Raw genomic sequence first — 27,733 nt, forward strand, 5'->3', positions numbered from 1 at the left:
ATTGATTGGATGGTTGTGGTTTGCTATTGGTGGATCTCATGTGAATGACAGCTAGGTTGCCCCACCCTCATTATCAGAGAAGAGAAGAGATGCTGCAAGTTATTTTGATAAACAACTATGAGGCACATTAATTACAATGGGCACAGGTAAATCATTTACAATAAATGCTGCAATATTCCATAAAAAATAATTGTCAATTTTGATTTCATGGTGACTTTAATGATGTTTGGTGTCTCTATTTAAGACAAGTGGCTTTCATAACTGACTCTCCTCAGATAACGTCGGTCAGGTGAAGAATATCACTGAGTGGATCATGTCAAAAACACCGTCGATCTTCTGAACTCCACACGATGCGTCTCAGGCGTCAGAAGCGGGATCTGGAATGCACGGCTGCTCTAGGAGCGGCGGAGGGATCCGTGATGCGCGCGCAGGCCGTCCGCTCTTCCGCCCAGTTTTCCAATGTGATTCGTCTGCGCTGAAAATGGAGTTCGCGTAAAGCAGATCCCCCAAACTTCCCATGAAGAATCACAATCATTCGGCACGTTCCTGTGACACTTTCCACTCCAACCCGAGACTTTCGTCCAGCTCCAGCCTCCCGGTGTGCGTCGAGCGAGCTTAAATCCCCGAGCTTTTCGTTTCATTGCTGAAATACTGCCGTGTGTGAAGTTGTCTATGATCGCTTCGTGTGGATTTTCCAAACTCGCTTTCGCTGGGATTTTGGGATTTTTGACCGACCAGGATGAGTAAGACGCCGAAGGTTTCGTCTCTGGATGTGATTTATAGTGCAGATGGATCGAAGTGTTGCTTTCATTGCTTCCACACACCGTTCCCGATCTGAATCCGCTGTTTTGGCGTCTCGTGCAGCATGATCGACTGCAGATCGGATCGCTTTCTGTCAATAATGGCCTTTCGTGGGGATTTCACGCAGAAAATGGAGATATTTGCGCTTTATTTCCCCGCTTTGAGTGCGAGCTCGATGATATTTCCAGGATTTGGATCCCCGTGAGAAAAAAATGAGCGAAGAATCAAATCCAAACAACGAGTAAGTGTGTGTACACAAACACAAATGTGCATAACACTGAATATACAGTCTCTGTGATATGTATTTCTGCTGCTGAGGAGGCCTGTATAGTCTATAGATATATGCTATAAATATGTTTATTTATTTCTAAACTCAAGATGTCTGATCACACAATCATAACACATTTATTACCATTGGAATAATAGCTTATGACCAAAATGAACAGTTGGCAAGATGTCAATTTGCGTTATTCCATCTCACATAAAAACACTTATTTGGAAATAAATATGATTTTAAAATCATGTCATGTATTTGTAGTAAATACAGCACTCGTCCTGATCTCGTCATATCTTTATATCTGTGTTTATATCGATGTGTTTAATGTTATTTACTGTGATGCCATTAGCGCAGTGTCAGGCCGCGTCTCAAACCCTAGTTAGTCACCTATCTAGACAGCATTTTTGCGCGTGACAGGCGCGAGGCGCGCGCGGAGAACGCAGGACGCGCGAGCGGGTTTGACACGCGGCCTCGGAGAGCAGGGCGCCATGTTTTCTCAATCATCGCGATCCTCATTCATAAAAATGTCCCAAACATGAGATTTGACAACGGACGCATTAAGGCTAATTGGCTGTATATTGTTCGCTGTTTTCACGTTTATGAGCAATTTTTGTGATTATGTTCCCTTTTGAAGGCCAGCGCGAGAGAGACAGAGCTGCGCTGATCACGTGACCCGCCTCCATTCATAAAGAACCCGCGTGTCCATTCACACACACGCGACATAACCTCAGTTCTGCAGTACACTGGAGATGTCAATTGTCATCGTATTATCATATAAAATATAATGATTTTTCAATGTCATAAAGCACAGATTTTCTCTAAAGCCAGTCACATTTTCGTCACTGCACAGTTTTTTTCCATTTCAACTTCCATTTTCATTATCATTATCAAGAAATTGGCCGAAATTACTGTCATTGGCCAACACTGATTAACCAATGCGTCACTAATTAACATATTTAGCCTAGAATTGCTTGATGCACTTTCAGAAAACTTAATTTATTAAACGATAATTGATCTTTGGTAAATCATAAACATCCAGGTAACACTTTACAATAAAGTCTAGTTTGTTTACATTAGTTAATGCATAGTTAACATGAAGTAACAGCGAGCTATATATATATATATTTTTTTTTTTTTTACAGCAGCTTTTGTTAATGTTAATTAAAATATTCTTCATAGTTTGTTCTTGTTAGTTTACAGTGCATTAACTTATAGTAACTAATACAACTTTTGATTTTAATAATGTAATGTTATTAGTAAGTGTCGAAATTTACATTAAGTTTAAAAAATGTTGTAGAGGAATTGTTATATCCCTAATAATTGTTATCCATTCCTAGTACACTCAATTTACAACGCTGTGAAAAATGAACTCTTTTATTTCTTCACATTGACTTTCATTTGGACAGTGTGATAAAATAACGAGATATAATGATCATTTGACATGTTTTATTCAGCAAAAGCATTTAGGATTTGGGCTGTTATCGTTGCCAAAATATTGTGAATATTATCATATCATCTATAGAAAATTGTAATAATAATAATAATAATAATAATAGTGCTATCAGTCAAGTTCATCTTTAACTTTATTGTGTTTTTTCTCTCTATTCAAATCCATCAGTTACACCCCCCCCCCCCCCCCCAATATTTCAACATGAGAATCACAGTAGATCAAATGAAAAATATGTAGAATTCATTTATTTTGTAACAATAATTTTGTTTCTAATCTAATATGAGTTTGTCAAATTAGACAAAAAAATACTCCCCCCTCCACTGAACCGATTGGTAACGGCCAACCAATGCGCGCCGCACTTTCACCAAAACAACGCGAGTGGCGCTCTACTGTTTGAATGAGAGAGCACGTGTAACACCAAAAATGAAGAGAACCGCTGCCCAGCCGACTACATTAAACTGCTGGTCAAAGAGGGACGTTAAAAAGAATAAACCATACTGAGAAGGAGGTATGAGAATGTTGTGTAATACACTCCACATATATTTTAGCTAGCTAATCCATTGCAATTTAGCCATAGTCTGTTTTGTTAGTTCACTTTTCAATATTGTCTGTAATTATCAATGACAAAAGTATTCACATCAGTGTTTTTCTTCGACTTTTTCTTTGACTTCTGAACGAATTGGCTGAATGAACGATTTAAAGGAACACTCCACTTTTTTTGAAAATAGGCTCATTTTCTAACTCCCCTAGAGTTAAACAGTCGAGTTTTACCGTTTTCGAATCCATTCAGCCAATCTGCAGGTCTGGCGGTACCACTTTTAGCATAGCTTAGCATAGTTCATTGAATCTGATTAGACCGTTAGCATCTCGCTCAAAAATGACCAAAGAGTTTACATATTTTTCCTATTTAAAACTCGACTCTTCTGTAGTTGCATCGTGTACTAAGACCGACGAAAATGAAAAGTTGTGATTTTTCTAGGTTATGGCTAGGAACTATACTCTCATTTCAGCGTAATAATCAAGGAACTTTGCTGCTGTAGCATGAGTGCAGCAGGTGTAATGATATTACGCAGCACCTGTGACGCCGTTTGTACAGGGAGCGTGCCTTGCAACCATGGAGACATTTGTGAGAGATGCTGCATATCATTGCGCCTGCTGCACCCATGGTACGGCAATATATAAATTAAATTAAATAATCCAGAAAAAAGTACAAACATGGCAGAGATGCCAAATTCAGCGGCTGGAATTAGGTAAAGTGACGGCTCACAGACGGCAGCGATAAACCACCTGTCACTCAAGAGACCACTCCCTTAATTATGCAGGACTTTTAAAGGCTTAATATAATTTAAATGGATTTATAAAAAGTTATAAAAAAAAAATCACCCCCCTCAGAGTTACCATGAAGGGGAAAATTAGCAGTATAGACCAAAACCACAATTTGATCCAGGCTGTAAACATGTTTTTTTCTGCTGTAAAGTTGGCCATTTTAACATTGGACTCAATGAGATTCTGCTCTCTTTTGGAGCCTGTCCCTAGCGGCCAGTCGATGAATCGCAGTTTAAGTTTGGCTTCAAGAGAAACTGGGGGAGGTTGGCGCTTGGTGCTAACTAGTGGTCGACCAATATATCGGTCTATATTGGCATCATCCAATAGGTTTCTCTGTTTGGCTGACGTGTTGGAAGCGGGACTTTTATTTTGATGCTGTTGTGAAAGCCAGCACACGAGCACATTCCCCGTCGTCATTAGTTTACCGTCTCGGTCTGATATGTTTTTAGATGGAACTGATAAACAAAGTAGTAATCTGTACAATTTATTATTTTTTATATATAATATTAGTAACAGTAATGTATGATTTTCATGTACCGTAGCATTCAGCAGATACTTATTTATATAATTTAAATAAACAGAAAATGGAAGCAGGCTGATACAGATCACTGAAATAAATACTATTACCCGTGGGTCTATTTGAAGCCTTCGATGTATCATGTAATATTTATTTAGCTATTCTTAACAATGCATATTTAGTAGGACTGTAACTAACGATTATATTGATAACTGATCGGTTGGCTGATTATTTCTTTGATTAATCAGATAAAAACACACCCTATTCCACATCCTGCCCAATGCTGTCCTTCAAACAAACGTGCCAGCTGAATGCTATGAAAACATATTTAGTGCATATATGATATATGCAAAAGAGCTATAAAGCAAAAAGACAGTTTAAATCCCTACATTAAAAATTAAGATAATAATAAAGATATTAAAGAAAAATAAAAAACACTAACGCAGTGTTCTGCAGAAACACAAACATTCACTCTAATAACCTATAGTCATTTTATTATCCTACTGTGGATTTAGTCAACTAAAACTAAGACAATTTCTGATGACTAAAACTAAATCAAAATTTTCGAATTTACGTTATCGTCGTTAACATCGTCAACACCAACTATCGCAGCAAGCCTAATATTTTTGTATTTTTAATGGATTACAGACACTTCTTAATAGTTAATGATTGACTGTTGTCAGTCAGGGAAAAAAAATGAAATTAACATCCCTACAGAATATGGCATTGAACAATGAATTATTTCTAAGAGCCACTATGTCTGAGGTGGAAAGAAGTTGTGTATGCACAGGTGAGATTCGCCATCTGACACCACAGATCAGCAGATGTGCGCGATATGGTAGTCGTACACGTCCATGGCGTGACACTCCATCATACCGTTACAACCCTATTGGTGCTTCATCTCCTTTTAGACTGGAGGTGTTGGTGAATGTCATTACAGCTTCACCAGTGATGTTCAGACTTTCAGCAAACGGATGAATGTTTGAGGTCTGAAACTTTCAGTAGTGTTATTTTGGACCATGACCTCAGAAGATCAAAGAAAATGTCCTGACCGCTTTAGGTGTGATTAACGCCTAGCTCTTTCTCTCTGTCAGATGGCTGGTTTCTGTTTCTCATCAGTGCTGGATAGCGAATGTGTGAACTTCTGTACGTCAGTGAGCTGCTTTTGTCTGTGACGTGGAAGCTGTTTTCTCACTTCCTTAAAGTATTTTAGGGGCTGAAAAAGTCATCAGTGTTTCAGATCTATAATATGATCATGTGAAAATTCCAGTCACTGTGTGTGTGTGTGTGTGTGTGTGTGTGTGTGTGTGTGTGTGTGTGTGTGTGTGTGTGTGTGTGTGTGTGTGTGTGTGTGTGTGTGTGTGTGTGTGTGTGTGTGTGTGTGTGTGTGTGTGTGTGTGTGATGCCAGTTCATGCTTCTCTCTACCCCAGTGTGTGATCTAACAGACACCTGGCCATACAGAGATAAAAATGAATTATTGTTCTCATTAAAATCCCAGAAAAGAGAGAGATAGAGATTTGTCAATATCGCACACACCCCTAACAGCGCCTTGTGAAAGTGTTCGTACCCTTATATTTTCTCATGTTATGTTGCAGCCTTATGATAAACTGCTTTAAATGACCTTTTTTTCTCACATCAGTCTACACTCCACACCGGATAATGACAACGCAAAACTACAAAAAACACAGATTTGTGATAACTTTAGTGAAAATAGAAACTGAAAGTATTCATACCCTTTACTGGGACACTTGATATTTAGCTCGGGAGTTTCACTGGATCATCTTTGAGATGTTTCTACACTTTGTTTGGAGTTAACCTGAGGCAGGACAGAATTGAATGGACACACCTGTCAATAAAATGCATCAAATCCTAATCATTTGACTCAATTTGTTATGTGAGATGTGATGCAAAATTAATAAGCAGTATTTTGACTAAACTGCTTCTACTTCACCTGCACAAGATAAGAACAATTTTGATAATTTCTTGGGTCAAGAAAGAATTGGAATTTGCGATGCATTTTCGAAATGCACTCATTAGATAATCTGTAATCTCACAGAAGCTCCTGAAGTCTCTGACTGTGTGCTGTAGGAGTGAAGCAAGCACACGTGGACAGCCTGAAGCGTGTGTGTGTGTGTGTGTGTGTGTGTGTGTGTGTGTGTGTGTGTGTGTGTGTGTGTGTGTGTGTGTGTGTGTGTGTGTGTGTGTGTGAGAGCTGACAAACTATGAAAGCAGGAAGGGTCGAGGCAATGTGTGTATATATAATGTATGTGTGACTAAGAAAGTTTGATGTCTCCCTTTGAGTCATTTCACTGCTGGTTTTGCATTTGAGTGACTAAATTAACAGTCATTGGTGTTTAGTTATGTAGCCTAATCTTGGCTGAATAAAACATTATTAATATTTCTGATTAGAGGATCTGAGTATCACAAGGACTGTTTTTCTGATTGAAACAAGCATCACTGCACCGGTCTTCTATCTTCTCCTCACTGCTGTTTATAATGCCGAGGATGTCTAACCATTTATGATGCTTGATCTCCTCCACTGTGCTTTAAAATACAGCATCCAGTGTAGAATATCTTCTAAATGAGAATTTTGTCATTGTTTTGGAGCTCAGTAGCATATAGAAAACCTTAACGCTCAACTTGAAGAGTTTCTGCTGGTGTTCACTTCACATGAGAAACATTCTGCTAACAAATTGAAAATATGGCAAAAAATATTTGCAAATAAAATGGCGTTTCTATCCCATGTTTTCAAGAGAACAAAATCATAACTTCCTGGGAAACTGCTGCAAAATATCAGTATTAAAAATGGAAGTTGCTGCAATTGGGCTCTTTTTTTTTTCTTCTCTCCATCATAAATGAGTTTCGTCTCGGAGCGTCAGTAAACGCTGTCATGTTCTCTTGCCTTCAGATGCTGGTGTTTGTGAACACAATCGTGTGAGACGCTTCTGGAGGGAATTAAACCAAATCATTCTGATGAGTCTTTGACTTTCAGAACCACCAAGCTAACATTTGAGATGCTGTGATGTGATTGGTCCGCTGGTTATTCCAGTAATCCAATCACAGCCTCTGATGAGGCAAAGTATTACTGAAGGATTTATTCAGTAAATGCGTTTCTATCATAATTTATGTACATGTCTTATTAGATAAAGAAATTATCCATCTCAAATTAGTGCATACTTTTTTTTATGTGCCTTTTTAGAATTTCTGCCCATTCTGTACATTTATTTTTAATACAATATCTCAGAATTCCCATAAAAATAGGTCGTCACCTTTATTTATATAGCGCTTTTTACATTGTAAATTGTGTCAAAGCAGCTTTACATTGACGACTGGTATATAATTTTGGCTGCACAACAGCTCTTAAAGAATAGTGTCAATGCAGGCAGATCAAAGCACTGTTGAATATCAGATGTCAAGTTAAATGTCAAGTGTCCCCAACTAAGCAAACCAAAGGCAACAGGAGGGAAACATAGCTAAGTGTGTATTGAAGCGAAAGCCTCGTATCCGTTCAGTTCAGTACGAACATGTCCCGCTGCAGCCTTTGTTACTACATGCCGTGAACATGTTTGAAGTTCTTCGAGTGCGTTTTGTGGTGCATTAACATTTGAGCTGCTTTTCCTTTTAATGGTGGTTGGCAAACCCACCTGAAGGTTCACATTGCCACCTGCTGTGACACTGAAGACTGGAGTAATGATGCTGAAAATTCAGCTTTGATCACAGGAATAAATTACATTTTACTATATATTCACATAGAAAACAGCTGTTTTAAATTGTAATAATATTTCACAGTTTTTACTGTATTTTTGATCAAATATATGCAGCCTTGGTGAGCAGAAGAGTTCTTTCGGGCTCAGACCTGAAGCACTCACAGAAAGCCTATTGCACTTGAATGGTCAAAAATGTCAAAATGCACATCATGTCGAGTATTCACGTTAACACAATAGTCATGCAGTGAAAAACAATGCTGTCTTTACTGAACGTAAACAGTTGAGAAAGAAAGTGGATGTGTGTCATTATATTGGATCCATGCATTCAGTCTTAAAGTGACAGCAGCTTAATAAACCTGCTGCTGTCTGTGCCATTAATGTTAATCAAACACAAAAGAAAATGGTTTTTAGAATAACTTTGGGTACGTTCACCCAAAAATTTCATTAATTACTCACCCTCATGTTGTTCTACACCCACAAGGCCTTTGTTCATCACAAATTAAGATATTTTTGATGAAATCCAATGGCTCAGTGAGGCCTCTATTGAAAGCAAAGCCATTCAAACTCTCAAGATCCATTAATGTACTAAAACATATTTAAATCAGTTCATGTGAGTACAGTGGTTCAACCTTAATATTATAAAGCGTCAAGAATACTTTTTCAACAATATCTATATGGGCCGATTTCAAAACACTGCTTCGGATCTTTACAAATAGAATCAGTGAATTGGAGCAACAAAGTCACGTGATTTCAGCAGTTTAGCCGTTTGATAGGAGATTCAAATCACTGATTCGATTCATAAAGCTCTGAAGCAGTGTTTTGAAATCGGCCCATATAGATATTGTTGAATAAGGTCTTTAGTTTGTTTTTTTGCTGCACAAAACATACTCTTGTCGCTTTATAATATTAACATAGAACCACTGAACTTTTTAGTACCTTTTATGGACCTTGAGAGTTTGAATGGCATTGCTCTCAATAGAGGCCTCTCTGAGCCATCGGATTTCATCAACAATATCTTAATTTGTGTTCTGAAGATGAACGAAGGCCTTATGGGTGTAGAACAACATGAGGGTGAGTAATTAATGACATTATTATCATTTTTGGGTGAACTAACCCTTTAATATATTTATTAAGAATATTTATATAGAATCAGTGTTCATTTATAGTGAAGACTATATATTTTTTACATTTAATTTCTCACTTGAATGCTACTGTTAAATAGACCTAGTGTAGCCTACCTGAAAAATTAACAGCACTATTTATTTAATTTGAATTTTTCTTATATTATATTTGTCATATTGTCTGTAATTTAGGGATGCTCCGACATGAACATTTTGGCCGAAATGTTAACCGATAATTCTTTATATTTGAAAGCCGATAACCGATATGTTGGCTGAAAATTTTTCACTTAGATTTATATATAATTTTTGAGAGCCTGATTACATAAACAAGTTTAATCATTAAAAACCATGTCCCAATCACACAATTATAATGTTCTTATTATAATTTTATATAGCCTATTTGACAGACTTGCGCTGCACATGTTGAACTTAACTGTATTTTCCTTTTTTGAAGTGATTTCAATCATATTTCAAGCAATTCAAAACCATCATGGTGGACAGTGCGACAATCTGATGTTTCATCTGAAGGAAATAATCCATCATTTATCGGCTTTAATATATCGGCCAAATGTTCTTATCTGGCCAATAACATTCACATTAAAAATGATCATATATCAGCCAATACCGATATGGTGGCCGATATATTGTATCCCTACCAAAATTTGCATCTTTGCTTATTTCTAATTACATCAATTAAATAAAATTGATGTAACTTAGTTTTTAGTTTCTGACATAATATTCAATTTCTCGTGTTGATTGACCATGTCCTGGGCAAATGTGGCTCACCTGACCTTCTGAAATAAGTGTTGAACTGGCTAAACTGCAGTTGACTTTAACTCTTCTTGAGCTGATAAAATATTACTCGTACAAAAGCACAGGACATATGTGGGTTGTTCTTTCAGTTTCCTCTGAAATATTCATAGCTGCTTCCCTTTCCTAACCTCCCTGGGCTTAATAAATGACCATGGTGTCCTTTGACCTCTGTTGTTTCCGGCCTCATACGGATGTGTCTGATGAAATCATTATCAGATGGATGCAACATGAATATGAGCGAGTTTTCCCTCTTTAACTGCATGACTGTACAGGTTATCATCACTGTGGCTGAATTCACGACTGCACACTAACATAGTACTCATGCTATCACTGACACAACAGTAGAGAAAACAGTAGTATGATTCTGTGAATTCAGACGGTGTGTCTGGCTAGTCAGTAACTGATTCATGAACCATAACCATAACACACTTTAGTTTCCTTTCAATAAATCAACACTTAAAAGCTGCCTCAGAGACTTTTTGCCATGGATTTGTGCATATTTTTGTGGCGATGATCTAAACAAAGTAAAATAATGTTTATTTTCTGGAAATGATGTACATCGAGTCACACTTTATATCAGGTGGCCTAAACTACTATGGATTTACTGTGTAACTACATGTTATTCTGGAAAATTCCCATATTTACTGCTGATGAGTTTGAGGTTTGGTTAGGTGTAGGAGTAAAGATGGGGTTAGGGGTAAAGTTAACAGTGTAAATACAAACGTTTATTAACTGCAAATACTTTGAATGCAATTATGACGCACATTACTTTCATAGAGTATATTGTATGAAATGGTTAGTCTCGCGTAGCCAGACATTCAGAGTGACGGCAGAAGGTCTGGACTCTGTCGCAGCTTTCAAATCCAGTGTTTATTTGATTTGGTGCTGATTGTCACAGTTGTACATACAACAGTGTTCTTCTTCCACTAGGGGGTTTGGGTCACGGCATTTGTTTCCATGCGGACTGTTAAAGAACGTGACACACACATCTCCTGGACATCCTGTAAAATTCAACCAACCAGATGACGACTTCGAAAATCCTGAAGTTTCCAGTTAAACGGATAGTTCACCCAAAAATAAAAATCATCCCATGATTTACTCACCCTCAAGCCAACCTAAGTGTATATGACTATCTTCTTTCAGACAAACACAATTGGAGATGTATTTGGAAATATCCTGGCTTTTCCAAGCATTATAATGGTAGTGAACAAGGGGCGTGTTTCGAAGCCGCCCAATAAAATGCATCCATCAATCCATCATAAATATTGGCTCCAGGGGGTTAATAATGGCCTTCTAAAATGAAACGATGGGTTTTTGTAAGAAAAATATTAAAAATTTTATAAACTAAATAACTAGCTTCTGCCAGATGACCGTACACATACTGCACAAGTTAAGACTTGCGCCTCAAGAGTAACCCAATCACGCGATGTATGACTATCGTAAGTTTAGCCTCTCACGGTTCAAACTAATGGGGCTCTGCAACTAACTCAAGCTCAAGCTTCTCTTAGATCAAAATCTTCTGACATTTCTCTTTAAAAATGATTGTTTTAGAATTCTAATTCGTGAATGGTGTTTTGTTTATCTCTATAGACTATTTGCACGGTTACTTCCTGTTACTGTTAGCTGTTCATTCTGTAGTCCCAGTACATCGACACAAAACCATCAGTGATTTAACTTTTAAATGTTGTATTCATATTTTAATGCAGTTATCACATTTACTTAATTTGCCAATAAACCAGTTTTATTGATTGCAATAAAGACAAAGCTATTGGGACCGTTTAAAAACGCTGTGTCTGTAATTAGACACGCACACGCATTTTTCCCCCCAGCACTTCAAATGTTATTTTTAATGTGATGACCACAAACATTACTTGTTCATCCTTCTGAGATTGTCCCCCTTGTAAAACCGAACGTTTAAAAATGTTGGAGATTCAACATTTGATAGAAAACACTTATTTAAAAATAAAAAAGACAATAATTACCACTTTAACCAGCAGGTGGCAGCAAAATACCATGTATTTGCGCATATATCAGCCATTTCCTCTAATTGTTTAAAAATACATTCTGTCAATGTGAAGTATGAAATACTCTCAAAATCTCATGAAAAACAATAACTTTTCTTGTGAATGAATGACACAGAGAGCGAGCGCTCTCTCTCTTTATAATCACAGCAGCCGTCAGTCACTGCAGTGCAAGATCATGATTTCAGCACACTTGTGAAAACACACATTTTATTAATCTAACTAAAGTGCACAATAAATATTTAATTTTTGAAGCTTTTTTCACATAAAAGTGTGAAAACTGATGGTCGAATTGAATTTAGCAGAGGAGGAAAAATATGTATATTTTTCTTATAAAAACCCATCGCTTCATTTTCGAAGGCCTTTATTATCCCCCTGGAGTCGTATGGATTATATTTATGATAGATGGTTGCATTTTTGGGGGCGGGGCTTCAAAACACGCCCCTTGTTCACTACCATTATAAAGCCAGGATATTTATTAATATATCTTGGATTGTGTTCGTCTGAAAGAAGATGGTCATATACACCTAGGATGGCTTGAGGGAGAGTAAATCATGGGATAATTTTCATTTTTGGCTTAACTGTCCCTTTAAGTGTGCCATTATGCATTAGATGTTCAGCCAACGGTCCGTGGGCGTTGTTCCCATTCTTGTTTTTTATGGAATATAGCAGTGTTTGTGAATGATTTATCTGTGCTCATCTTTATTTGATTTTTTTTTTTAATCCATGTGCCCTTGTAATCTTTAAGCTTCACAACAGGGAACAACAGCCAACTTTAAGGACTCCTAATATAAAGTGTGAAGCATTATTTTGTTTTTTAAGGTAAACTACACGTTTCCCTCCTTCATGGTGTTATTTGCACCACAGCCAACACAATCTGCTCTAAATGAAGTTTTTTCATGAACAAGATGTTTGCCACTGAGCTCCTTTTATGGTTCACTGTTCATGACTGTTTTTTGAGATTCACCCAAATATCAACAGGATATTTTTGTGTGTCATTCCCACTGAAGCTGTAATGGTCTCAGATTCCACAGAAAGTGTGGAGATGATGATCTCAGGCAGACAAATGAGTGGGCTTATTTATTTCAGCCTTGTCTGAAGTGTCATTACCGGCACAGAAGGGATGGTGGTTGGAGATGTGCTGGAAATGACATTTGTTAATGTGATCTTGTGTTTATGAAGTGAAGGGTCTGACGCGCGTGTTGTGCTCTTGTGTCGGCAGTGAGAGTTTCGCGCGTGTGAGAGCAGTGGTAATGACTCGCGATGACTCCAGCGGCGGATGGCTTCCTCTGGGCGCCGGCGGCCTCAGCTGCGTCACCGTACACAAGATCAGCCGGACGGAGCCTGATGGCACCAGTGCGGCGGATTTCCTCATCCACGGAGAGCGGCTCAAAGACAAATCGGTAACGGTGACATCATCGTCTTCACAGCACGCACTCTCACAGGAAGTGTGGCTGCTTGTTTTCACTCCACCAAACTCCAGTAGCAAAAATTTGGTCCCAGTGTAACTATAAATGTAATTACATGCAGGTATTTTTTTAAAATGAAAGTACAACATAAAACATGTATGTACACAATAAGTGCATTGTATCAAATGATTACTTTAAATGTAAGTATATAGTAGTTTAGGCCACCTAATATAAAGTGGGACCAAAATTTTAAATGCAGTTATGTCAACCAGTCAGGTTGAGAAAAGCCCCTAAATGAAGATCATTTGAACAGACTGAGGCATATTGAAACTAAAAACTGGAAGTCAGTGCGTCATCGAGCATCAGAGAAGTTGATCTGCAGCAGCAGCAGCTCGAGGATTACAATATAAAGTCAGCCGACAGATACTTTTTCGATGTCACTCAGAAATGCCTCACAATTTCCTCGTCATGCTGACTGTTTTATTTTCTATATCATTTTTATTAATATTTTGAAGTAGTTTTATAATGTCTTTTTTTTCTGTTTTGACTAAAACTAAAAATGTATACTTTTAGTTGTGCATTTTCATTATTATTATTTTTATGTATTAATTTTTATGTCAGTTTAGTTTTGGTTTAGTACATCAAGTTAAACTAAATGAAAATAAAAATGTTCCCTTAGCAGCTAGATGAAATAAAGTCATTATTTTTTCTTCACTTTTATTTCCTTTGATTTGTTTATTTTATTTCAAATATTTTTTTTATGATTTTAGTTTAAATTTTTTTTTTTACTTTATTTTACTAATGTCACTTTTATAAATATTTTGGATTTTTTGTATATTTACTGTTTTCATTTTTAGTTGAAGTTCTTTTTTTTTTTTTTTTTAATACTTTTTTTACATACTTTTCATTAAGGTTTTTTTTTTTTTTTTTTTTTGTACATAGTTAAACTAAATGAAAATAAGAGATGTTGCCTTGGTCTTGATTTTAAAATTATTTTATTTTTATTATTTTATTTAAAGGCACAATATGTAAGATTTTGTAAGAATAAAATATCCAAAAACCACTAGAACAGTGTTACACCGTGTCCTAACCAGACGTGATGAAATAAGATTCCAGCGACTAACAATTTGACTGTCCACACTAGACGTGACGCGAAAATGAGAAGCGATAAAATCAGTCAAAAACAGCCAATCAGAAGAGAGTGTGGGCAGGCTCTCTCGGCAAGTACATAGTAAAATTCATAAATATTACATCATTTAAACATTATTTAAAGTACATACTGAGTGACTGAACCAATCTTTGTTATAGAATACACTTATATTATCATTGCCATACTTTATGTTGCTGTTCCAGCCGCGACGTCGCAAAGAAATAGAAACCGTTCGCGAATATTCGCGTGTCGCCATCGCGGCTGTTTAGGAAAAAAACTCCAGTTAACATGGAAAAGATATCTTTTATCGTGTGTCGCGTCTGGTTAGGAAGCGGTGTTATATATTTTGTTGACTTGTGTACTTAAATTATCCCAAATGATTCCAAGAATGTTTAAATCCAGAGAAATAAGCAGTTTTTACATTTTTACATCCAGCATTTAATCTGATATTGTAAAATCGATCTATCTTACTGCAGTGTGTAACAGTGTCTCACAGCAGCCGCCGAGCGAACGCACAGAGTAACGTTATAACATCATTTCAACACTCTCAAATGTATCTAATATGATAAACAGAGCTGCGTTACCTCATACTCATGACCGGAAAAGCGGAAGCGGCAACTGTGGCATAATAAAAATTCTGCTGCTCTCAAGGCATCTCGTTAGGGTTAGGGTTATTAACGTTAAGGTAACGTTAATAATAATCTCATCCATGAACATGATTTCTGCCCGAGTCCCATCCCGATTCTATTCCACCGGCTGTGAGGTGCAGACCACATCTCCCATGATTCTGCGCTCAATCTTGGCGTCATCAAGCTACGCCTTTGTTTTCAAAAGGTGACCTCTAGTGGCGAAAAACTACATATTGTGCCTTTAATATTTATTTCCAATAATGATTTTTTTAATGGTTTTAGTTTTTGTGTTTGAGGAAGGCATCACTCATGTTGAACCACAGCGAGCTGATGTTGATTTGATAAGATGGCTCAGACATGCGTGAGGTTGATTGTGTAACGGAGACCTTCATCTCGTCCTCAGGTGCTGCTGGACTGCTGCATCAGGAGGGATCTGGTGTATAATAAAGTCAATCCCATCTTCCACCACTGGAGGATCGGAAACATGAAGTTTGGACTGACCTTCCAAAGCCCAGCGGACGCCAGGGCCTTTGACCGAGGGATACGGCGGGCGATGGAGGACATTAAACAAGGTGAGCTCCAACTGTGAGCGTTTAGTGTCGTCACTGTGTGCAAAAACAAGAAGCTTCTGTCTGAATCTGAACCATCAGTGTGACGTCAGTCTGTGCTGTGTTCACTCTCATTGGTCACAGACACATTTATCATAGATCTCACTCAGAAGGTCTGAAAACATGAATGAAAATGCTTGAAAAAAAATGTGATACGATCTGGGAAAAAGTCGCAATGAAAGTGAAAAAATAGGTAGAATTAAAAAAAAAATTGGGTTTTCATTAAATTATCAATCTATAACATCATGTCTATCAAATTCGCCTGATAAGTGCAGAAAAATAGCGATTTATAGTGTCAAGGCTGTCTTTCTCTAACGTTACTGTTTAAGAACACATCCTCCCTTAACACTACAAAGACAGTTCACCTATCAAAATAAACCACATAACATGTAGAATGAAGGTGCATTAATGCTAATTTCCCGCCAATCCTGTATAAACTACGGCACGCAAAGATTTTTTCTAATACAACGTTATGGTGAGAAGGCGGAGCACAAGAGAACAACAGAGCTATAATGAACACACATGTTCAAATTATGTTTATTAGAGGTTAAATTCATATCAAATACTGCTAAACTGCCCATACTACTTATGAATAGGATGTCTGCTTCATAAAATGTTTGAAAATATGGAAATATATGGTTCACATCCCTCAAATAAACAGAGGCGCCCTTACATGTTCAGTAATGGAGCTTTGGTGTGATCTAGTGAAAAAGTTTGGTACTGCGCCCAAAGAAAATCTTACTGAAAGCTAATTTTTAAAATATCAACCTAAAATTTGGAATGTTGACATTTTTGGCTTTTATTTTCTTGCAGTTTAAGAGTAAAACATGCTTTGTATTATATAATTATTAAATATAAACAATTATATTTTTACATTTTCATAAACTTAAAAAATAACTTAAGTAATTTATTTCACTTCTACAATAATCTGACAAGTGTCTTACTTAAAACAAGACCAACACTTGGTCTATATTTCCAAGCATTCTTGAATTACAATTATTTATGTTTAGATTTTCATGTCTGTGAGGAAAAAAATAGGATGACAGTTCTTTAAACCTGCTATTCTCAGAATTCCGTTCCTGAAAATCCGAGCAATCAGTCGACGTCAGACTTTAGTTATGGACAAGCTATGAAAGAAGTACAAACAGATTTGGAAAGGGAAATCCTCGAATCCAGCTTTCATATGGTATTGGTATTGATGGGTTTTCACAGATCACATCACAAATGTAAAATGTGTGTGATATAATATCTCGTTTAATGTTACTCTCGATAAGTTTGGATTTCTAGAAAACACTGAGCATTTTCATTCATGACATTCACGCTTTAGTCAGAAACACGGTGACAGACATATTCATAAAAACACATCACTTTATCCTTGCGTTTGCTGGATAATCAGTCTAACAATATTTTTTTTGTTTTTCTCCTCAACATTTGTACTGATTTGATGACTCTGTTGTCTTCTGAAGAGCTGCTTATAGCTAAAATTCTTTATAATTGATGAATTTTGCAACATGATTTTCTTGTTTTTTTACTGTGAAGCTGCTCTGAAGCGATCTGTATTGTATAAAGCGCTGCTTTACAGTCCAGCTAAACTATTCTCTAGTACTTGTTATGTGTTGAAAGTATTGCGGTGTGTAAAGAAGTGCGGCTTTATTGGCTCGACGCGTCTGCTGAACCGCTGCAACGGTTAAGTTCGGATCCCGCAGAAGTCCAGGTTATTGTTCTGCCGCTCATTCGGGTCTACATGATGACATCACGGGTTATCATCGCGTCATGACATCACCGCTGTCCTCGCGCTCGTTCGTTTGTGTGGAATTTTCCAGTCTCTGTTGTGTAACGCAGCGCAGGTCTTCAGTATTCCTCCCGCATGACTCCAGACCGCAGCGTGTCGGCTCTGAAGAGCCTTGTTTCTGTGGCAACCGGGCACACAGCGCTGGCGGCCCCGAGCTGCTGGAGGCGTCACGGCGACTGATGCGGCCCTCACAGAGCAAACCTCTGACCACACACACGGGTTTGTGAGGACATTCCATAGCGTAATGGTTTTTATACTGTACAAACTGTACATTCTCTCCCCTACACTACCCCTGAACCTAAACCTACCCATCACAGGAAACCGTCTGCATTTTTACACTTTCAAAAAACACCATTCTTCAGGATTTATAAGCTTGTTTCCTCATGGGGACCTCAATTTAGGTCCCCACGGTGACCCCATGAGTCAGTGTGCATTCAGGTTTAAGAGCTCATGTGCATTTATTTTGACAGCACTGAGAACCCAGAGTAAAAGTCCCATTTATGACACTTGTCACAGGGTTCCCATGGATCCTTAAAGAGTCTTAAAAAGTCTTATTTTTGCTCATGAGAGGTTTTAAATTCTAGACAACTATTTGACTCAGACATCTAAATCATTTACCAAATTAAAACTATCTAATTAGCTTACATATTATTTAAATTTTATTTTTCTTTGTAGATTTGCTTGTTCACGTGACAATTCGTGGGCCTTGTGGCATTTACTACAGTGTATAACGGAGGCTACGGTCTCCTGCATGCAAAAGGAAGAGAGCAGAGGAAAATGTGTAAATGTCAGTTCAGTAACCGTTGTAAGTTCATTCTTTATTTGCTTAGGGGGTGTGTGATAAGTATTTTCTATGATGATGTAGTAATTATGTTTTAATGATGTGACATTGAGTTTGTCGCTCACGCTTTCATTGCATGATGTATGCAGTTATATGTCCAGTTATATGTATAAATTCAAGATGCATGGGCATTTTTTTCCCAGATAAGTTTTTATCTCATAATTATATCATATGAAATGTAGTTATACAAGAGTGCCATTTTCCCCAAATTAGGAATTAGATATATATTTTATACAACAGTTAAATGAACAATAAGTTAACATTGTGAGTTACATTTTAGACACAATATTGTCAATATTATTGTTGTTGTTGTTGTTGTTTTTCGCCAACGAAAATGAACAGTTTCCGTGCAACAGACATACTACTGACTGAATCCGTGTTTTGAACGAATCAGTTTTATTAACGATTCAGTGATTCACTTGCTTTGTCCCTGAATGAATCAGTTGTTTGAACAAATCGGTTGAATGAATGACTCGCTCATTAAGACAGTGACTTCCTGCCACCTACTGGTTTCAGTATTTAAAGTACATTTTAATTAAAAAGTTAGAAATAATTTCAAATTTAAATATTTAATTAAATTTATGTAGACAAATTGTAAATGCTGTGTAAATATATTAATGCCTCATTCTGTGTCACCTCTGCATTGCAAAGATGGATTTTGTTGATAATGATTTAATTTGATTGGTAATAACAGCCCTGTACTGTGCAATTATTCTAATAATAGAATTTAATTTGAATGTTAGATTTCGACCGAAAAGGTGATGCATACATCTAATAAGTTTAGAAAAATGCCATTATGTAGGTAAAAATGCCTTTGGAAATCAATTTAAGGTAGCAAATATTGCTTTTGAAATGACTTTAAAAATATCGAGATAACATTTTTTGTCAATATTGCACACCCCTAATGTATAGTATTCATTTTTATTTCTTCAGGTCTTAAAAAGCCTTAAATTTGACTTTAAAAAATGTGCAGCAACCCCATATCAGCCCAACAGAAAAAAAAAAAAAAACATTTAAAAATAATTTAAAATCTCAAATATTGGCTGATATCGTCCTGGTCGTGCTGAAGGGCCTCGTGGAGCCGCTGCCTGAGGTCACATCGCTGCTGCTGCTGTTTAATGTGTCTCAGTGATTATCAGTTTCTGTCAACAGTGCTAGAGATGCTTGTAGAACTGCAGTTGGTGGTGTTTGATCTGAATGTGCTGATGTTCCCCTGCAGGCGGCCCGCAGAACAGCGACACGGACACACCGGAGGACGCATCATCACAGGTGAGACGCACACACACACACACACACACACACACACACACACACACACACACACACACACACACACACACACACACACACACACACACACACACGTGATGAAAAACTTAATCTAGATGAAATGTGTAACTGTTGCCTTTAGCTATATATATATATATATATATATATATATATATATATATATATATATATATAATATATATGATTAAAAATTAATAAAATTATATTAAATATATATATATAAAATTAATAGTAGTATATCAATAACATTAATAAAATTAAATTAGTATATTAATGATGATATACTGTAGAAGTATATTAATAGTAACACTGTCAGTTTCCTGTGGTTCAGTGAGTCACAGGAAGTGTGGCGATTGCCTCTCATTTGATTCATTCATAGATTGAGAGCATTGAGTGCGTTGCCGTGTAAATCAGCCGTGTTCAGCGGCCGACCCAATCACACGGCTGTTGCTAGGCAGCAGGCGAGTGTGTCACCATGGTGACTCAGAGCCATAGTCAGTCGTCATAGTGCAGCAGGTGAGCGACTGCAGCGTGAGGACGTCCGTTTCATGTATGTTACAGTGAAGCTGATGCGATGCAGGGGATGCTGGGAGTGCTGCCATGTCTATGGCTGTACATCATGCTGTTTCAGTGTGAACGTCCTCTGAGCGCCTCACTGAGTGTGTGAGAGTGTGTGTGAAGTACTGACAGGAGACTGTAGTCACAGGAAGTGTTCATTACTGGAGCAAAGCAGATATAAACAGACCTGGACACAAGCTTCCACTCATGTGACTCTCTCACACAGCATTATTCAGTGTCGGTGTGAGATTTCCTCTTTCTGTTTCTTATGATGCGGCCGGCATCTGAGCTCGACAGACGTGTGTCACGTGATCTCAGGCCACAGTGTGCTGATGTGTGAGACACCAGCGAAGAGCGTGACGCACTGCAACTCCTCTAGACGCCGCATTAATGCTTCACAGGTGTGAATGGCAGCGATCAGCGTCATGCGTGTGATAAACTTTCACTGTAAAGACGTTTGACATTTATGAAACGAAAGGATGTTACAGAATTCACATGCTCGAAATGAATGAAATGCTCTCTGAGACAACTCGTGTCTGAGTCTGGGGCTGTTTCCTTGCGGTGATTTTGAGTGGCTCAATATCACCATATTAGTTTTATTATTTTGCTATATAAATAAGCTCATTAGGCTATTACCATATTTAAAACAGTTCTGATTCTTGAATCTGACTGGACAAGAGGCTTTCCAAAAGTGCCGATATTTCAGCAGTATCTCTGTGTGTGCTTGACAGGCTGTCAGTCAGTGTTACGCCAGTAGGTGGTGAGTGAGTCATCAATAAACCATATGCTTTAAAGCACTGATTCATTTATGAATTAAAAAAGGTGTTGAAATTAATTTAAAGGGAACCTATTATGCCCCTTTTCACAAGATGTAATATAAGTCTCTGGTGTCTCCAGAATGTGTCTGTGAAGTTTCAGCTCAAAATACCCCACAGATCATTTATTATAGCTTGTCAAATTTGCCCCTATTTGGGTGTGAGCAAAAACACACTGTTTTTGTGTGTGTCCCTTTAAATGCAAATGAGGTGCTGCTCCCGCCCCCTTTCCAGAAGAGGGCGGAGCTTTAACAGCTCAACAACAACAAAGCTGGAGAATCTCACGCAGCCAAAATGAGGATTGTCAGTAACGGTGTTCAGCCTTACATTGTTCAAACCGGAGTCGACACTGATGGAGAGACTCAGGAAGAAGTTACAACTTTTACCTGTCACCTGAGAAAACAAAATATCGGCGCTGTGGGTGGAAACGTGCAGATTAAGGGACAGTAATATTATAATAAGATCCCCTTTCTACATCACTAGGGGAGGAAAATCTGAGCAGTTTCATGATTCTTAGGTATTAATCATTATGAATTTGTGTTACATCTATGCATGGACAACCATGCAATATGCAGTGTGAAATATGCAGTATTCTTTCATGAGGACTTAAAATCCAACAAACTGTAGGAATGACCCAGATATTCCATGGATCTTTCAATTAATATGAGCCCATCAAAGCTGCAAAAACTTCTGTAATCTGTAATTGTGTTTGAGGTTCACGTCATAATACCAAATGTGTTAAAGTATGTCATGCTGATGGAGTTTGCTGTGATTGACAGGACAGCGTGTCCGTCGGCACGCCCGTGAGAGACGTCTTCTGTCCTCGTGCCGTTGTGTCCAGCGAACACTTCCGTGGCTCTTATGTGCGAGTGCAGCCCTTCGACGAGGCTCTCACTGCAAACCAGCGGTTCCTGCCTCCACAGGTACAACACACACACACACACACACACACACTTACACTTTCACTTCAGACCTGCATTATGTAATCAGCTTTTTTTTATTTTTCAGTTTAATTAATTTGCTAATACATAATACTTATACTAAATTAAAATATCTTCTCCATAACAACAGTCACTTAGACATGCGCACTCTTGTATGTGCAGGAACAGACAAAAAACGCGTTACTTAAGTTAAATTAAATCAATAGAAAAAATTATAAAGTATGTTATATAAACCCTAATGTTGATATTAATGTGTATTTTATATAGGCTGTGTTGTTGAAAGCATTATTGTTTTAAAATGCGTACAAAAAAACACCTTCGAGGCCTGAAAGAGAGAGCGCCTCAACCGTAACATTTAAAATGAAAGCCAGAGAAATTAATGCGAAAGTAATACAAGGCATTACTTTCTATAAAAAGTAACTAACATAATTAGTTACTTTTTAGGGAGTAACGCACTATTATAATGCATTACTTCTAAAAGTTTTGCCAAACATTGCAGACAACCTCTGTAGCCTCATTTAGACCCTTGTTCGCCTTTTTGAAGAAAGCAAAAGCTTTAAAACAATCACAAAGGGGCTTTACTCACGTATAGAATGTCATATAATAAGACATGCACAAATTAAAAAGCAGGTGTTTAACCAACTGTAGAGGAGGTTCAGCATTTAAAAATAAAACTTTCAACTCAAGAAAAAAGTGCAATACTCTTCGAACATAAATTTAACTTAAACAGTGATGTTTCAGCCAACAGGTCTGATGAATGATCAAATGTCATTGTTTTTAAAGAAACCCAGAGCAAACATATGAATTCGGTCTCCGGGTTTTAGGACTTATTCCTGCAGTTTCAGATGGTTGACAGCAGATAATTAAAATTTTTTGGCCTTGTTGATGTGGCATTAAAGGGTTAGTTCACCCAAAAATGAAAATTCTATGAATACTCACTCACCCTCATGTTGTCCTGTAAGACATTCGTTCATCTTCGAAACACAAATGAAGATCCTTTTGATGAAGTCTGAGAGCTTTGTGTCCCTCCATTAACAGCTACACAACTACCATTCTGACACTTCAAAAGGTTCATCAAGAGATCATAAAGATAATCCATATGAATTGAGTGGTTTAGTCCAAATTTTCTGAAGAGACACGATTGCTTTATATGATGAACAGATGGAATTTAGGCTATTATTCACATAAACATTGATCAACAAACATGAACAGAAGATCAACCATACCTGTGAGAAAGAACCTCATTGGTTCTTGCAGAAGCTAAATCGTGCTGCGTAACACGAGAATGAACCTCATTGCTTCTTGCTGGAGCTCAAACGTGATGCGTAACACGAGAATGAACCTCATTGGTTCTTGCAGAAGCTAAATCGTGCTGCGTAACACGAGAATGAACCTCATTGGTTCTTGCTGAAGCTCAAACGTGCTGCGTAACACGAGAATGAACCTCATTGCTTCTTGCTGGAGCTCAAACGTGATGCGTAACACGAGAATGAACCTCATTGGTTCTTGCTGAAGCTCAAACGTGATGCGTAACACGAGAATGAACCTCATTGGTTCTTGCTGAAGCTCAAACGTGATGCGTAACACGAGAATGAACCTCATTGGTTCTTGCTGAAGCTCAAACGTGATGCGTAACACGAGAATGAACCTCATTGGTTCTTGCAGAAGCTCAAACGTGCTGCGTAACACGAGAATGAACCTTATTGGTTCTTGCTGAAGCTCAAACGTGATGCGTAACACGAGAATGAACCTCATTGGTTCTTGCTGAAGCTCAAACGTGATGCGTAACACGAGAATGAACCTCATTGGTTCTTGCTGAAGCTCAAACGTGATGCGTAACACAAGAATGAACCTTATTGGTTCTTGCACTTCAAGCGAACGTGCTTGAGCTTCTGTTTATCATAACTGATGTGTGAGCTGATGATTGTTTATATGTGAAATAAATTCATCTGGTCATATAAGCGATCAAATCTCATCAGAAAATTTGGAGTACACTGCTCAATACATATGGATTAGTTTCATGATCTCTTTATGAACTTTTTGAAACGCCAAAGTGTCAGTTGTGTAGCTGTCAGTGGAGGGAAAGAAAGCTCTCACATTTCATGAAAAAGATCTTCATTTCTGTTCCAAAGATGAATGAAAGTCTTATGGCATTGGAACGACATGAGGGTGAGTGAGTAATGACAGAATTTACATTTTTGGGTGAACTGTACTTTTAAGACAGAGAGGAACTTCCTAGTAACTTGTTTTTGTGTGTCGACACCTTTGCAGGTTTCCTTCAATACCAGACGTCACGTAAGCTTTCACATGGATGAAGAGGAGATCGTCCGCATTAACCCGCGGAAGGACGTGCTTATCCGAGGCTATGAGGACTACCGGCACCCAGTGCTGTGGAAACGGGACACGGAGCGTGAGGAACCGGACTCCTCCACCACCTTCTCCAAGCCCGATGGCAAGAAGTGCGAGTATCTGTACGCAGATGCTCCAGAGCGGCACAAAGACTCTGTGAAGACCCAGCAGCCGTCGGCCAAAGCATCCCGCAGGCGTCGCGAGGACGGTGAGCGCTCGCGCTGCATCTACTGCCGCGAGATGTTCAACCACGAGGACAACCGGCGGGGTCAGTGCCAGGACGCACCTGACCCCATCAAGCAGTGCATCTACAAGGTGAGCTGCATGCTGTGTGCCGAGAGCATGCTGTACCACTGCATGTCCGACTCGGAGGGCGACTTCTCGGACCCGTGCTCCTGCGACGCCAGCGAGGAGCAGTTCTGCGTACGCTGGCTGGCTCTGCTGGGTCTGTCTGTGCTGGCGCCCTGCATGTGCTGCTACCCGCCGCTGCGCGCCTGCCACCGCTGCGGAGAGGCGTGTCGCTGCTGCGGCGGAAAGCACAAGGCCGCAGGCTGAGCCGGCCCTTGCCGGGGTCTGATTTTCACTGGCCCTAGATGGGCGGAGCGTCGCTCAACGCTTGTGGAGAGAGCGTCCAACCGCAGGCGTTGGCGGAGCGGCATCGACGTGAGGAGGAACGTCCTCGTCGCATGGACACGGAGAGAACGCACACGCCAACAACACATCGCGTGTAACTATGTGAAGAAATAATATTGTGTCTTGTACAGTGATTCTAACACGACAATTTTCGCTTTTGGCTTTTTCGTGAGTTATTAACCGTGGCCTTTTCTTTTTGACGCTATCATTACTAGACAGACAGATGCACTAAATATGTTGTTGAGCATTAATGACAGTGGTACGGTCACTAAGACTCTTTGTGCTCTTGTTTTGCCCCTGCATCACGCAGCTGTAAAATGTATTCCAGATGTTTTCTTTGATTCTGTCAATCATTAATCAAACAGGCACTTCAAAGGTCAAAGCACTTCACTTAGAGAAGCTCCTTTCTGACGCTTCTGTTTGAGACTTTAACCGCAGACGGTTTAAAACCCTGAAGAATGAGAAAATGGAGAAAATGTCGTCCAGCCTGACATTATTCTTACAGTGGAATATAAGTGTTTATTTTACATGCATGTTTAAAGCTGTTTTCTGTTTTAAATCGACCTTGTTTTGACTAATAACCAGATGTTTTTGAAGATTTCTGCCGTATTGTGCAAAGATGATCTGTTAGTTGACAAATGTATTTGAAAAGTGTTGTGGGAAAGTAAGTCGAAAATCCTGTCACAGTTTACTTTCTATGCAAGTATTTCCACGAGACTCTCTCTGACCTCTGCACACCAGTCCCCTTGCGTCACATTAGCCGGATTTCAGGGAAATTTCGCATGAAAAAAAAGTCTATTGTCAGTAGTGTAGCGATGTATGAAGCACCGCTTACAAGTCACTTTCAAACCAATCGACTTTCTGTTGGTCTGCGCGGCGACCTTTTTCCTCCCTCACGCATGGGTTCTAATTGGAATGAAAGTATTTCAGCCGCAGAATTTCACCGAGAAACAGTAAATGCACCTTTACAAGATGGCCACAACACTCGCTGTAAATACTGAACACTATTCCTGCATTCGTGATCGCTGCTGACGGTACGTATCGTGGTTTGATTTGACAGCATTATGTACATAGATCACCTGTTAATACTGTTTCACATTGAAAAGTAGTGAAGATGATGATAATAATAAATGACGTCCGAGGTTTTAATCGAGATTCTCTCTAGTTTTGTATCGCCGAAAGATGAAAGGTTTGTGAAGCTCGTTGTATGAAGCTGCTAGAAACAATCACTAACTGCATCGCAAGAGTTTCATTCCTCTATGGATGACTGTTAAACACGATCTAGTTATATAATTTAACCTTGACCACGCTTTCTCTGAGGCGTCTGTTTGTGTTGCTTTTTCTCCTGAATCACTCGATTTACGAGAGTCGATTTGTACGATCTTGCGGAATATGCAACGGCTTTTCTTGTGTGACGCATCCGTCGCGTTTATGTGACTACCAGTTTAATCACGTGCTGCTATTGTTTTTTTTTTTGTTTGTTTGTTTGTTTTTTTTTATTCGTGTTCTTCTCTTTTCATGGAAATATAACTCTGGAATGCATAACATTTAATGTACGCTCTTGACTTTTTCTAGGTGATGAAATGCCAGTGTAAAGCAGTTCAGTGGTGTGGGCTCATGTAGTTCGCTTGCAGTAGTGCAGACATTGTGTTCTTGATTCTTGCAGTGTATCAGTGGTTTATTCTGAGCCTGTGAACTCCTTTAGTTTTAGTGCCATTGGCTTCATTCTTGACCACCCTGAAAAAGTGCCTCACATCTGTCATAGAAACCGTAATGCTCACGCTCTGGTTCTATTAGTTTATATCTATGTATAGGTATTTCTATCATGGTTTGAAAATACTAAATATATGATGTAATATTTATAGTTCAGTAACTCATGTCATAGTTGTATTTTCTGTATACAGATGTAGCTTGTTACTTTCATAAATATACAATGTAAATATGCATACAAATGTTTGTAACTGTTTTTGTTACACCATACACTTATTACATCAGTTAACATTACCATAAAAAATAAAAGGAGAATATAAAATAGTGCTCTGTGTGTGAATGTGTCTGTGAGAGTTTGTGAGTTAGTGTGTGTGTGTGTGTGTGTGTGAGAGTGAGAGAGAGAGAGAGATAGAGTGTGTGAGAGTGTGAGAGAGAGTGTGTGTGTGTGTGTGTGTGTGTGTCTTCATTGGTGAAAATTATATTTAAGTAAAGGAATATTATGGTTACTCACATAACCTTCGTTCCCTGAGATAACCGGATTGAGCATTGCATTGGTTTTTCTGATGCTTATGGGGAAACTCCTGTTTTCTCAGTATCCTGAAGCCTGTTTCAAGTCTGTGCAAATGTCATTTCAGCCTGCCAAAAAGGGTGGGGTTGACTGCCTATATAAGTCACAAAGAAATGCCAAAACAGCGCGGCTAGCATGGCAAGCCTCGCAATGCTCGTTCCTGTTAACTCAGGGAACCAGGGTTACACGTGTAATCATAATGTTCCCTTTTGATATGGTTCACTCGCATTGCATCACTTTTGCTGATGCTTATGAGGAACTTAATCCAATAGCGCTGTGCTACAAGTGCAGAGCGGAAGACGTTAAGCTGACAACTTGGGGGCGATCGATTGAAGGCCCCAAGATGAGCTGCTTAAGGAGAGGCTCAGACAGTTTCAGACTGACAACACCGGTTCTAGAAGAGCAG

The 27,733-nt window shown here is 38.5% G+C and overlaps 1 protein-coding gene across 1 annotated transcript; it reads left to right on the forward strand.

Moving 5' to 3' along the window:
- Positions 1-11: 11 nt before the first annotated feature.
- Positions 12-27,068, forward strand: spred1 (sprouty related EVH1 domain containing 1). The gene is made up of 7 exons (XM_067367760.1): positions 12-146; positions 276-1,042; positions 13,257-13,437; positions 15,626-15,794; positions 19,683-19,732; positions 21,906-22,049; positions 24,339-27,068. Exons 2-7 carry the CDS (start codon positions 1,014-1,016, stop codon positions 24,969-24,971), a joined length of 1,206 nt encoding a protein of 401 aa, XP_067223861.1. The 5' UTR covers positions 12-146; positions 276-1,013; the 3' UTR covers positions 24,972-27,068.
- Positions 27,069-27,733: the final 665 nt, after the last annotated feature.

This window comes from Chanodichthys erythropterus, chromosome 18 (assembly GCF_024489055.1).
Source record: "Chanodichthys erythropterus isolate Z2021 chromosome 18, ASM2448905v1, whole genome shotgun sequence".
Taxonomy (NCBI): Eukaryota; Metazoa; Chordata; class Actinopteri; order Cypriniformes; family Xenocyprididae; genus Chanodichthys; species Chanodichthys erythropterus.